The 14,672-nt window shown below is 40.4% G+C and overlaps 1 protein-coding gene across 5 annotated transcripts in view; it reads left to right on the forward strand.

Moving 5' to 3' along the window:
* Positions 1-14,672, forward strand: part of POLD2 (DNA polymerase delta small subunit) — a 51,618-nt gene that overhangs the window by 16,484 nt on the left and 20,462 nt on the right. For all 5 annotated transcript variants that reach the window (XM_010265105.3, XM_088899869.1, XM_088899870.1 and 2 more), the window contains one exon: positions 12,633-12,740. In XM_010265105.3, coding sequence (XP_010263407.1) covers positions 12,633-12,740 — 108 coding nt within the window. The remainder of the gene's footprint in view (positions 1-12,632; positions 12,741-14,672) is intronic.

A 14,672-nucleotide genomic window follows, 5' to 3' on the forward strand; every position in this document is an offset into this window, starting at 1 on the left:
GCTTTCCTCCACGGGGAGTTGAAGGAGATAGTCTATATGAAGCCCCCCTCTTGGATATTGTACAAACCCACAACTTGTTTGTCGTCTGAAGAAGTCACTCTATGGCTTGAAGCAACTTCCTTGATCTTGGTTTGGGAAGTTCAGATCTGTTATCACTGATGCAAGCTTTATCCAAAGTTCTTCAAATTATTCTTTATTCATTTTAAGGTGGAAGCAGGGAGTGACGATCTTCTTTATGTTGACGATATACTCATTACAGGGGATGATGTAGAAGGAATTGTTGAGCTGCAACAATTACTCAGTAAATCCTTTAAGATGAAGGATTTGGGGTCTCTGGCATATTTCTTGGGGCTTGAAGTGAGCCAAAACTCTCGGGGCTATTTTATTAATCAACAAAAGTATGCGACTGATTTAGTTAAATTGGCCAATCTCAGTGACTCCAAGATTGTGGATACCCTAGTAGAACTGAATTTGAAACTCAACAAAGATGATGGTTCTCTTTTGGAAGATCCTACTCTTTATCGTCAACTAGTGGGGAGTTTAATCTATCTCACCATGACTCGGCCAAATATATCATATGAAGTTCAATTGGTGAGCCAGTTTGTGTCTTCTCCAAGACAACCTCATTTATCTGCAATTCATTGGATCATTAGATATGTGCGGGGCACTTTATCACATGGGATATTTTTCTCTTCATCTCCTATTAACCTTACGACTTGTGTGAATGCTGATTGGGCTGGATGCCTTGACACCTAACAGGTCCACTACCAGCTGATGTGTATTCTTAGGCAACTCCCTATCTCGTGGAAGTGCAAGAAACAACCTACTGTATCAAAATCTTCTATTGAGGCTGAATACAGAGCTGTCTTCCGTGTGCAGTGAAATCATCTGGCTCCGGGCTCTTCTACTTGGCATACTTAATGAACCATCATTGTTTGTTCCCTTCTATGCAGACATTGTAAGTGCAATCAAAATTGCTTCCAATCCTATCTTCCATGAGCGCACCAAACACATAGAAGTTGATTGCCACTTCATCCGCGATCTCCTTCTTGAGGGTATTATATCTCTTCCTCGTGTCTCCTTCGATCTCCAACTGGCCTGTTGACTAAAGCAATGACTCAGGCTCGACATCAATTTCTCATGGACAAACTGATGCTTATTCCTAGGCATTAGTTTGAGGGGGAGTGTAGAGACAGTGAGAAGATCCAGTCGCTGGGCTATTTTTGTACTTTTACTTCTTTTGTTTTTTTTTTTGATAAATAACATCAATTCCATTAAAATAATGAATAGATACAAGAAGATCCCCTTAGAGGCGCGAGGAGTAGCCTCTCCAAACGACAAATACACAAACTACAATAGAGAAAACATGAATGTTGAAATTAAAACAATAGTTACAATTGTGCCCAAAACAATGTTTCCCTATTTATCCCTTGTTTTGCCAAGACATCAGCAAAAGCATTAGCTGATCTCCCAACCCATTGTACTGTTATAGACATATTTCTTGTCAGCCATTTGAATTTCTTTAACTCATTTTTGTATCCCCAAGTGACATCCTCCGAATTATTTAACCAGTCCACCACTGTCTTAGAGTCTCCTTCAATCAGAAGTTGCTCCACGCCCACTTCTTTTGCAAGAAGTATTCATTGTATTGCAACTAGCAGTTCTGCCTGGATAGAGTTCCCAACTCCTAAAGGGACAGAGTAGATTAAGACAACCTCTCCAGCCTCATTCCTCAGTACACCTCCCATCCCAGAGGGACCCGGGTTACCCTGGCTACTCCCATCAAAATTTAGCTTCAAAGAACCAAGAGGAGGGGGGACCCAACTAGTCACTGCCCTTCCCTTGTAGGAGGAACAACTTGCTACCAACTTCCAATCCTTCCAACTATCAGCAAAAGTAAAATGGTTAAATAATTCTAGAGTCTTTAACCAATGTAAAGACCTGGACAAAATGCAGTCCTTTAAGGTTTGGCTGCTTCTTCCTTTTTCTTGGAAGATTCTGGCATTCCTTTCTTCCCATACTGTCCATAACAATGCTGCTCGTGAGCATCTCCACATTTTCCTTCCTCTTTTATGGGGCCAAGAGAAGAAAGAAGGGTTAAAGATTGTGCTTACTTCTACTGGCATATCCCAACTAGACCTAAACAAAGATAGAAGCCAAGCCCAGAGCTCTGCAGTGACCCTACAAGATAAAAATAGACGATTACAATCCTCACCATGAGATCTACAAAGAATGCACCAGTTTGGTGAAATACAAAGGACGGGTCTTCTCTTTTGTAGGTTGTCCATCGTGTTTACTTTACCATGCCACACTTCCCAACACAAAGCCATAACCTTGGGGGGGACTGGCCTACACCAGACTTCTTTGAAAGGGAAACTTTGATGAGAGGGAGATTGGCAGAGGAACTTGAAAAAGGAACCACAAGAAAAAGACCCTTTGGGGTGAATGGCCCAAATCCTTTTATCAGGTTTCGAGGGATCCAATCAAACCTTATCAAGGAGACATAGAAGAGTAGACAAACGCTCAATTTCCTCATCCCTTAATCCTCTAAGGAAACCAAAATCCCAAGACAAAGTTGGTAAGGATAAATTTGACGGAAGGAATTTTGAGATCACCTCATTTTTATACAAGGAAACAGAGTACAATGAAGGAAAAAGGTCTTTCAAAGGGAGATCTCCAACCCAAACATCCTCCCAAACCGAATAGAATTACCTGACACAACTAAGGAACTGTGGAAGAACTTTGTGAATTGCTTTCCAAGGTGTGGCTAGGTTAGCCCTCCTTGATCCACCAGCATCCCAACCACTCTCTGAACATCCATGAATACTCTTCACTACTTCGTGCCAGAGTCTATCCCGCTCCAAAGGCCATCTCCACAACCACTTCCTTAACAAAGCTGAGTTCTTTTTAAGCACATTCCTGAGCCCTAATCCTCCCTCCTCTTTACTTCTACCCACAACCCCCCACTTAATCAAATGGTCTTTTTTACCTTCTCTCAGTTCCCACAGAAAATCTCTCATCAAATTTTCCAACTTCTTCGCTTCCCTAGACGGTATCCTAAAGACAGAGATAATAGGTAGGTAGATTCATGAGGGTAGCTTTTATCAAAGTGATCCTCCCACCCAAAGAGATATAGTTTTTCTTCCAAACAGCTTGTCTCTTTTCTAACTTCTCCAAGACTGGGGTCCAGAACCTACTCTCCCTAGGGTTTGCTCCCAACGGAAGCCCTGAGTAAGACAAAGGCCAGGAGGAAATGGAGCACTCAAGACAACCTACAATCGCCTCAACCTCCTCAAAAACTAAATTCACTCTGGCTATATGCAGCTTTTTCCTAGATTGATTTTCAAATTAGAGACTCCAAAAATTGTAATCAATTCTTTCAAATTTTCCACCTTCTCACCGAAACCTCCCTCACAGAAGATCATCAAGTCATCTGCAAACTGAAGGTGAGTGACTGGAATTCGGTTTGTGCCTACTCTCCAATCCCTTATCACATTTTCCCTATCAGCCCTAGTGATAATTCGACTAAACACATCAGCTACCAAGGTAAAGAGGAAGGGTGAAAGTGGGTCCCCTTGTCTGATTCCCCTACTAGTTGGAAAAAAATCCCTCACCACCCCGTTTACTAGGATGGAATAGTGAAAAGAGCTAACACAACTAGTCATCCAACTACACCATCTTTCCCCAAACCCACAGTTCCTCAAAATCTCTAGTAGGAACTGCCAGTCCACCAAATCATAGGCTTTCTCCAAATCAAGCTTACAAACAAAGCCTCTCTGCTTGGACCTCTTCATCTCTTCCACACATTCATTGGCAATCAGAATCTGATCAATTATCTGATGCCCTTGGATGAAAGCCCCTTGAGCCTGACTAATAATGGAGGGGAGGATTTCTTTAATCCTTAAAGACAAGACCTTGGCCAGGATTTTATAAATACTAGTCACCAAACTAATTGGCCTAAATTCTTTAGGATGGAGAGCATCAACTTTCTTTGGAACTATGGCCAAGAATGTGGAATTAATGCCTTGACTGACTATATGCTTCTCTGCGAACTCAATAAAAACCTCACAAAGATCATCTTTTATCACCTCCCAACAATCCTGGTAAAAAGCCATTGTAAAACCATCTGGTCTTGGAGCTTTGGACCTGTCCATCAAAAACACTGCCTTCCTAATCTCTTCTTCCTCAAAGTTTCTTTCCAACCACCTAACCTGATCTTCCTCCAACCTTGACCAATCAATCCCTTCGATTTCCCTCCTTTCTTCCAAGGGTCTTCTGTAAATCGATTTGAAATGTTCCACAAACTTCCTAGCAATATCATCCTGGTTAGTGAATTCCTCCCCCCTACCTCTAACTTAGACACAAAATTTTTTCTCCTCCTCCCATTTGCTACATCATGAAAAAACTTAGTATTCCCATCACCTTGCTTAATCCATCTATGCCTTGACTTTTGCCTCCAGCTTATTTCTTCCCTCAGTAGGACCTCTTCTAGGTCCTTCTTCAACTGTCCCCTCAGAACTCTCTCCCCCTCCTTCATTCTAGATTGAGCCTCTCTTTCATCCAACTCTTCTTTTGTACACCTATTTTCTGTACTCTTTCTTTTGTACACTAAGGGCAGATTTGTCCTTTTTCTTTCTTTAATATAAATATCTCTTTTAGGGTCACAATCATAAGGTGACACACCCACCAAACTGTTTGTTCTTTTCTCTCTTCTATCTCTGTCTTTTTGACTTGACTTTGAAAATTCATTGGGTGGTGTCCTCCTTAATCTCTCCTTTGTTATGAAATATTGAACCAAGGCAACGGAAATGGTTACCTTGTGTTATCCCTTGGTCTCCAATCCTAAGTGCATCTTGATTTACACTCTTATTATTACTAAACTTACATGTCATATACTTTGTTTTAGTCCTACTTATTTTAAAACCTCTTGTTTCTAAGGCATTTGTCCATAAGATTAATTTTGCATTTAATTCTTCATTAATTTCATAAATTAAAACAATGTCATCCGCAAACAACATGCACCACGAAATTAAGCCAAATTGGTTCTCCGATACACTAGTTCAATTATTCTCTCCCAAAGTTTCATATTCCCTGATAGTTATTACAATTTTGTACATCACATTTTTTTTTAAATATAGGCACCATACCACTGTTTCTCCAACCATTAGGCATTTTCTTTTCTTTCATTATCTTATTAAATAGCTCGGGTAGCCATAAGAAGCCTACCTCTCCCATATCTTTTCATACTTTTATTGGAATCCCATCAAGTCCTAATGCCTTTCCCTTCTTTATCTTATCTAGTGCCTCTTTTACTCCAGTAGGTCTATGAAGGTATGCATTATTTTTAACAATACTAGTATTGCTAAATTCTCCTCCATTAGCACCTTCTCCTTACCGTTCCTCTAATAATTTTTCAAAATAGTTTTTCCATTTTTGTTTGATTTCCTCATGTTTTACCATGACTCATTGATCTTCATCTTTAGTGCACTTTACATGGTTTAAATCTTTGCCTTTCCTTTCTCTCGGCTTTGCTAGTTTATAAATTCCTTTTTCTCCCTCTTTAGTGCCTAATTTATGGTAAATCTCATCATAAGCCATACATCTAACTTCTTTTACTTTCTTTTTAACTTCTTTTCTTTTGGTTTTATATTTTTCTCAATTTTCTACATTTCTAGCCTTTTGCCATTCTTTGTGGCATGCTCTTTTTAATCTAATTATATTTTGAACCTCTTCATTTTGCCACCAAGTTTCTTTAGTAAGTAGTAGGAGAGGAAAGAAGAAGAGAGAAAAGAGAGGTTTGGTTCGAATTAGAGAAAAAGTTATCCCTAGATTCGGCCAGACCTATTATTATATTATTAACTTATTAGAAAAGACTTAAGTGCCCTTATTTAAGTAAGAGGCACTCGAACTAACATAACAGTACACATCAACATTCTCAACAAGTGCAAAGACCAAAATACCCCTTCACTAACACCACTAACATTCCCCCTCAAGCTGGTGAATATATATCATATAATCCCAACTTGTTACATATGTAGTCCACTCTCCCCCAACTCAAACCTTTTGTAAACAAGTCTGCCCACTGGTTTCCCGTACTAACATATGCAGTTTCTATCACTCCATTCAGCACCTTCTCTCTCACAAAATGACAGTCAACTTCGATGTGCTTGGTTCTTTCATGAAACACTGGATTGGAAGAGATATGAACCGCTGCCTGATTGTCACAATAGAGCTTCATTGGAGTACTGATGTCATAACCTATCTCCTGTAGAAGGTTCCTTAGCCACACTAATTCACAAGCAGTGTGTGCCATGGCCCTATATTCTGCTTCTGCACTGCTTCTTGCCACAACTGTTTGCTTCTTACTTTTCCACGTTACCAGGTTATCCCCCAGAAAGGTGCAATAGCCTGTGGTAGATCGTCTATTAGACATAGAACCTGCCCAATCAGCATTAGTGTATCCTTCTACTACCAGTTTTCCACCACTCCTGTACAACAAACCACGACCAGGAGCTCCTTTCAGATACCTCACAATCCTTAGCACTGCATTCCAATGTGGGACCAAAGGTTTCTGCATGAACTGACTCACCACACTAACTGCAAATGAAATATCTGGCCGAGTAATGGTTAGATAGTTTAGTTTGCCTACAAGTCGTCGGTATCTGCCAGGGTCTTCAAATACTTCACCTATATCACTGCTCATCCTCGTATTTGTTTCCATAGGTGTCTCAGTCGGCCAACAACCCTGTTTCTTCCAGTAAATCAAGCACATATTTCCTTTGACACAAATTAATATCATGCTTAGATCTTGCTACCTCTATGCCCAAAAAGTATTTCAACTTGCCAAGGTCATTTGTCTGAAAGTGTTCTTATAGGAATGCCTTCAATCTGTCAATGCCCATTTTATCATTCCCAGTCACAACGATATCATCCACATACACCACTAATATTATTTTGCCTGCCGAAGAGTCAAGACTGAAGACAGAATGATCAACTTGGCATTGTTTCATACCAAACTTCTTGACCACCTCACTGAACCTACCAAACCATGCTCGAGGGGACTGTTTAAGTCCATATATAGCCTTCTTAAGTCTGCATACCTTACCATCCTCCCCCTGAGCAACAAACCCTGGTGGTTGCTCCATGTAGACCTCCTTGAGCAAATCACCATGCAGAAAGGCATTTTTGATATCTAGCTGATGTAGAGGCCAATCATACATAGCTGCAAGGGAGATGACGACACGAACCGACCCTATCTTAGCAATCAGGGAGAATGTCTCTATGTAGTCAATGCCATAGGTTTGGGAGTACCCTTTGGCAACCAGCCGCGCCTTCAGGCGCTCAACACGACCATCTGGCAAGTACTTAACACTATACACCCGCTTACAACCGACAGCCTGCTTCCCAGGAGGAAGAGCGGTGAGGTCCCAAGTGTGATTATGATGTAGAGCAGAGAGCTCTTCTTCCATAGCACGACACCACTCTGTAGAGGTAAGGGCTTCCTAGACATCCTTAGGAACAACCACGGAGGATAACAAAGAGATGAACTGGCGATGGGAGGCGGAGAGGTGAGTAAGTGAAACAAAATTGGAAATAGGGTGAAGGGTGCAGGTGCGTTTACCTTTCCGGAAGGCAATAGGTAGATCTAGGTCGGAAGCTGGTGTCGGAGCTGGAGCTGGATCTGTCGACGATGATGAAGTCGGAGGAGCTGTAGCCGGTACACGCGGGCGATGTGTATACATGTGATGGATGGGTGGACGGTCAACAGACAGTGGCATCGGAGGCAAGGTCGTAGGCATGACTGGAACCAGAGGAGGTGGATCAGCCACAGGAAGAGGAAGAGGAGGTGGTGATGTGGAGGAAGCAGCATCACCGGCCCCACGAAGAACATAGTAGACTCGAAGAATGTAACATCAACACATACCAAGGAACGACGAGAACTGGGATGATAACACTTGTACCCTTTCTAAGTTCGGGAATAGCCAGGGAAGATACACTTCAAGGAACGTGCATCTAACTTGTCACTCCCGGGACCCTGATTATGAACGAAGCAGACACACCCAAATACCCGAGGAGGAAGCGGAAACGGAGACATGTTGGGGAATAAGACACTAAAAGGAGAACGACCATCAAGAATAGACGTGGGCATCCGATTAATTAAGAAACAAGAGGTGAGCATTGCATCACTCCAAAAGGTTTTGGGAACATTCATGTGGTGCATGAGGGAGCGTGCTGTTTCTACAAGATGTCGGTTCTTTCTCTCAGCAACCCCATTTTGTTGCGGAGTGTAGGCACAGGAAGTTTGGTGTATAATGCCATGTTGGTCCAAGTATTCTTGAAAAGATGAAGGCAAGTTATTCATGACCATTATCAGAACGGAAAATTTTGATGTGAACGCCAAATTGATTGCGGATCTCAGCATAAAATTTTTGGAAGAGGGCAAATAATTCACTTCTTTCTTTCATTAAATAGAGCCACGTCATTCTTGAACAGTCATCAACAAAAATTACAAAATATCTGTATCCATTATATGGCATCACTTTATAAGGACCCCTAACATTTGAATGAATTAAAGAAAAAAGACTCGACACATGATTATCGACCCTAGAACGAAAGGGAACACGATGGTGTTTCCCAAATTGACATGACTCACAATCTAAAACAGAAAGTTGACTCAATGAAGGGACTAAGGACTGCAACACTTTCAGTGAAGGATGACCAAATCTACAATGCCATTGGAGAGGAGAAATGGATGACTGAAGGGCCGTTGACGTTCTTCCACCACCATCAAGATAATACAGTCCACCGGCTTCATGCCCTCCACCAATCTTCATCCCCGTCTTGAGATCTTGAAAAACACACATAGAGGGGTAAAATGTGATGGAGCACTTAAGGGACTTGGTCAGCTTACTAACAGACATAAGATTAAATGGAAGCTTAGGTACAAATAAAACAGAGGATATGGATCAGGGTCTAGGTCAACATTACCAACACCACAGATAGATGATGTGGAGCCATTAGCAAGGGTAATAGATTGTTATGTTGAGCAATGGGTGAGAGATGAAAACACACCTGGAGTTCCCGTCATGTGATCGGAGGTTCCAGAGTCAATAATCCAGGGGTTGGGTGTGGATGCCAAACAAGCCATACCTGAGTGTGCAAAGGTAGCTGTGTTCTGTTGCGATTTGGATTGAACAAACCTTTCATACTCATCCCGAGGAACACTCACCATCTCCTTGCCTGGACCATCTGAGGGAGTAGAAGGCATCGGATCAGCTGCCCGGTTCTCCTGTCTAGAGCTGAAACTGGTGTCACTAGTCATGGCATGGTTGGCCCACGTCGAGGGAGGACCATGTAAGTCATAGTAGTAGTTAATAGTATGTCCATCCAAACCACAATGAGTACACTTCCGTGGACCCGAGCCACGTCCTCTACCACGAGTTCCCTCTGAATCTCTGCCTCCAGTACGACCACCACCACGGATATGTGTAGGTCCACCACTACCACTCCTGCCAGGCTGGGCTCCTCGAGCCCCACTTCTGCCACCTCGACCTCTCGTTACTGCAAATGCTGATTTATCTGAGACATTAGAATCCATAGATCCAATGGAAGCCCTCCGAAGACGAGCAAACACCTCCTCTAAAGATGGAAGAGCAGATCCCCCTAGTATCTGGGCTCGTACTGGTTCATACTCAGACTTCAGCCCCACCAGAAACCGTGTCACATCAAGCTGCTCTCGCTGTTGCTGTTGAACTTTGACATCAGAAGTGAGAGGATGATAGATATTTAACTCATTACGGATATTTCTCACACTGGCATAGTACTCCTCAAGGCTCTGATTTCCCTGTTGCAGATTGAAGTATTCCTGATACAGTTGATATACCCTAGTGGTATTATCCTGACCTGAATACAGTTTCTTAGCATGATCCCACACCTCTTTGGCTGTGTCAAGAAACATGAAGTTCACACTGATTCTGGGTTCCATACTGTTCCACAACCATGTGATGATCTGTGCATCTTCCTGTTCCCAGTCTTCATACTCCTGAGAATTAGCGGGGGGTTTCTCCTCTCTTATGTGCTTCATTTTTTTCTTCGCCTTCAGAAAAACCTCTACAGACTTGGCCCAAGGGACATAGTTCTCTCCATTCAGTTTAATGGAGGTCATTTGGACATTCAAGTAGTCAGTAGATATCATGACACTAGGTTTACTATCACTGTTATCTGCCATTGCCGAACTCCCTTATCACTGAATTCTGAGCACTACACACTGCACACTACACACAAACACTTCACCGAAATCTGCACACTGATTTCAACAGTAATAAATGCTGAGAACTGCAACACCACAAACCCTACTCACCGAAATCTGCACCCTGATTTCAGCAATATTAAATGCTGAAAACTGCAACACCACAAACCCTACTCACCGAAGTCTGCACACTAATTTCAGCAATATTAAATGCTGAAAACCACACTTGTAACACCACAAACCCTAATCCACAGCTACTGAAAGTTTCATCATTAAGTAGACACTATTGCCCTTCGAATCACACACAAACCAGAATAAACCCTAGTATACTGCAATCTGAAAACCCATAATACGAATTGTACTACACCTCTCATGTATTCCATAACAGAAAATATGCATAAAAAGAAACTTTACCTCATCGCCTGAAGGCCAACCACACGAAGGACTGAGACACCACTGCACCACACGTACCAGCCCTAATTAGGGCTTAGAAACCACAGCAACCAATCACCAACGACACAATCAGAGGCATAGGAACCTCCAAGGGAAGAGGGCGATCACTCCTTTTCAGCCCTTTTCCCAGTCTCCAACTCACAGCTGAGAAACCCAAGAGAAACCCTAGTTCGTGTGCCGAAGACAGAATTCTAGCAAGTTTGATTTGTTCAATGTGGCTCTGATACCATGTTGAAGTTCGACCTGCCCTAGAATTCTGTCTTGTTCGTTGACTGTAAAGTAAAGTGAACAGCAAGAAGTAGAAGTAGGAGAGGAAAGAAGAAGAGAGAAAAGAGAGAAGGTCTGGTTTGAATTAGAGAAAAAGTTATCCCTAGATTCGGCCAGACCTGTTATTATATTATTAACTTATTGGAAAAGACTTAAGTGCCCTTATTTAAGTAAGAGGCACTCGAACTAACATAACAGTACACATCAACATTCTCAACAAGTGCAAAGACCAAAATACCCCTTCACTAACACCACTAACAAGTACTTTGCCATTTCCCTTTATATTCTCCTTAGACATCCTTTGCTAGTTTTTTTTTTCTTTTTTTTTTATATTGTTTGTCATTTCAAGCCAAATATCATTAATCTTTCCATCTAAATTCCAATTCCCTTATATTAGCATTCTGTTTCTAAATTGGGTTAGCTTTTCTTCGTTTAGGTTTTCCTACCTAATTCAAATTTTAAACAATATATTTACCCAAATTAAAAAATATTTACTATTAGGGGATGTCTTGCAAATCGGCCCATCATATACTTTATCTTGATTTTATGTAATGTGGTATCAATTCTCAAAATAAGATTGTAGTGTTGGATGTTGATATCATATCAAATCTTCAAAAAATGTAGCAACGTTGGAATGTTTTGTTAGGATATGGTAGATGTATGACTGAAAAAGTAAGAAAAACTTCATTCCATGATGGTTGAATACAAACCTTGAAGGGCAACAGCATATATAAGTATATGTAACTAGTTCCCTTTTAGGCAGTTCTCCAAGATTTGTATTTTTGGATACTCAATTCATAATCTATAAATTCACCCTTGTACATTGAAGGAATTTGACTCCATATTTGGTATTAGGTCTGCATTTTGCCAAGAAAAATTGTTTAGATGGCTATTAACTGAAGGAATTTCATGCAAATACCATAGGATGGGCAGGCCCTTAGGCATTGGGAAGTTAGAGACATCCCCATACATCTATAAATGCATGGGAGTGCAAATAGGTTGAGTGTAAATTCCGGTTTACTTTTGCTTCAGGTTTAACCTTGTCTTGTGTGTGTGTGAAAAGTAAAATAGGAAGTAAAATGGTGTGATCCTGCCTTATTTGCAAGGGAATGGAGGTAGTAGGAGGGTTATTTGTTCGGGAGTGAGGTAGGAAGCAAGATGATGCGGTCCCCACTTTGTGTGAGAGAATTGATGTAGGAGGAACCGAGGAAGGTGGTACAAATTTTTCACCAGTTTTTGAGATGCAAAATTTACACTGCTAGTGAGTGCATATGAAACAAAAGTACAAGTTTTCTATCCGGTAGGAGTGCAAATCATTATTACAAACAAATGGATGCAAAACTGAACTGGGTGCAAAATTTGTATTTGGTTCATATTTGTACTGCAACCAAACACAGCCTTAGTAGATGGCATAGCTAATGATGTGGGTAGAGAGGGGTTGTATAGTGATGGATCTATGCCATGGTAAATGTCTTTCTAGGATCTTTTGGTTCTAAGATAGGTCTTTTAAAGTGTTACTGTTTACTACATACTTATTATAAACATATGCATGCTACTTGTCAAAAAGGAAAGAGAATCATGTTTATTTAACAAAAATGTTTGGATCATCAACTCCTTCATTAAAAAATCTTCAATTTGTTCATGTTGTGTTACTCTATTTCAGGACTTGTGGTGGCTTTGCATGGAAAGGAAACTAGTGCTGGTGACTTTTTGGTTCAAGATATTTTAGAACCTGGTCTACCACCACAAATGCAGCTTCCATGTGGTTCAGGTATATTGATGACCTTCCAGACAGTTCTGTTGTTACAGATTATAATATTTCCAAGGTGATGCTATATTCTAGAAAATGTCTTGAAAGATGGAATACCGGTTCAGACTGACTGGTTGAACTGGGAAAATTGGAGAGTGGAGAAGATCTTGGTTCATGGTTTTGGAACAGTTATCTTATCTCTGGTTTTATGCCTGTTGTGGTTTTAAACTGGGGATGACTAAACCACCAGTTAAACTGGGAAAATTGGGAACTAGACAGGTTTCTGTTTTTTGAAGACATTGATTGGAAGTATACATTTCCCTCCATGTCCATGTACATTGAGGAAAAGGGCTGTGTTTAGTTCCTACTGGGCTCATGTCTGGACATAGATTTGGTTTGCATCTTCTTTTTTGGATATTCAACAGCATATGTGACACACCTTTTGTTCCTGTTATTCAGTGTTTGTTAAAAAGTGGAGACAAACTTTAACCTATGTGACACAAGAGAAGGCCAAGAGCATTGATAATTGAAAAAAATTGTTTTTGATCAATAAACATCATTTCTATAATTAATAAGAAAGAGAACATATACAATAAGTAAAGAGAGATAAGCCCTTTTATCTCTCCCCTCTCATTTCCTTACAATTGTGTCCAAAACATTTGTTCTCTCCCCACCCCTTGTTTGGCCATACAATTTGCAACATAATTAGCTGCTTTGTTAACCCAACAACATTTAACTTCCATATCCTTGGTCAAACATCTTTACTTCTTTAGTTCATTCTTGTATTGCCTAAAGCCCTATTCTGTAACCATGTCATTACCAATTTTGATTCCCCTTCAATTATTAGTTTTTGTATGTTCATTTTATCTGCTCTTTGCACTCATTCCATCATAACCATGACTTCCCCTCGGTGAGTCACTATGCTGATCAGACCTGAAAAAACAGCAATTATATACCTTCTTCATTCCAAACAACTTCACTTACACCTGAGTTTGCCAGGTTGCCCATGCTACTGCCATCAAAATTAAGTTTAATGAAGCCTCTCTCTGGTGGAGACCAACTATGAATGACGGTTTCTTTAGTAGAGAATAAATTACATGCTCAAAGAATGTGGTGAATATTGTTATTATATCTCAAACCACAGAAAAGGTTGAGTCAAGTGAGTCATAAATCATATTGTAAATTGTTTATTTTTAGAGTTTGTCATGTTTGAAAATATGCATACTAAAAACTCCACTAAGCTTGTCCCAACTGTATGGGGATGTCTACATGAAATACTGCTCTGACATTTCACTTTGTTCGGTATCATGTCCATTATTAAATCATGGGCCTTCAAATCATTAAAAATATTAACTAAAGAGATTTGAAAAAGATTTTAGTTCATTTTCTTTCTACATCCTTCACTTGAGTATTTTTTTATCAATAACCGAAGTAACTCATATTAAATCAAATGTGATTTTTACAGTCTTTACAATAGATGACTGCAAAAGCCTACCCTATTCCCATCATACATGCAAAGAAGCCCCAAAAGATGTTTCCTTGAAACCCATTGTTTAGCTAGGGAATTAGCCAAGCCATTTGCTGAACGCTTGACCCATTTAACATGGCCCCTACCTCCCTTGCAAGATGCTTGGTTTCTCTTAAGACTTGCCTATGGACCCCTTGGCTATCATTATTCATCCAACCCACCACTTGCATCAAATCCCTTTAAATAATTGCTAGAACAAAGTTACCATTTATGCACTGTAAGCGGTAGATAATACGATTAAGTTCAACTTCAAAGTTGATCAGTTCATGTACACAATAGTTCTTTGGCCCACATATTGATAAAAAATGAATTCATAAGGCTCCTTAAATAGGTTTAGATAATGCAAATAGACCATTTAGTCTAGTAAGGGATGACACAATCTGATTGAAAAATTGAAAATTAAAATGGGAAATGTGTGGGTTTGG

The sequence above is a fragment of the Nelumbo nucifera genome, chromosome 3 (assembly GCF_055504915.1).
Source record: "Nelumbo nucifera cultivar China Antique chromosome 3, China Antique-T2T, whole genome shotgun sequence".
In the NCBI taxonomy this organism is placed as follows: domain Eukaryota; kingdom Viridiplantae; phylum Streptophyta; class Magnoliopsida; order Proteales; family Nelumbonaceae; genus Nelumbo; species Nelumbo nucifera.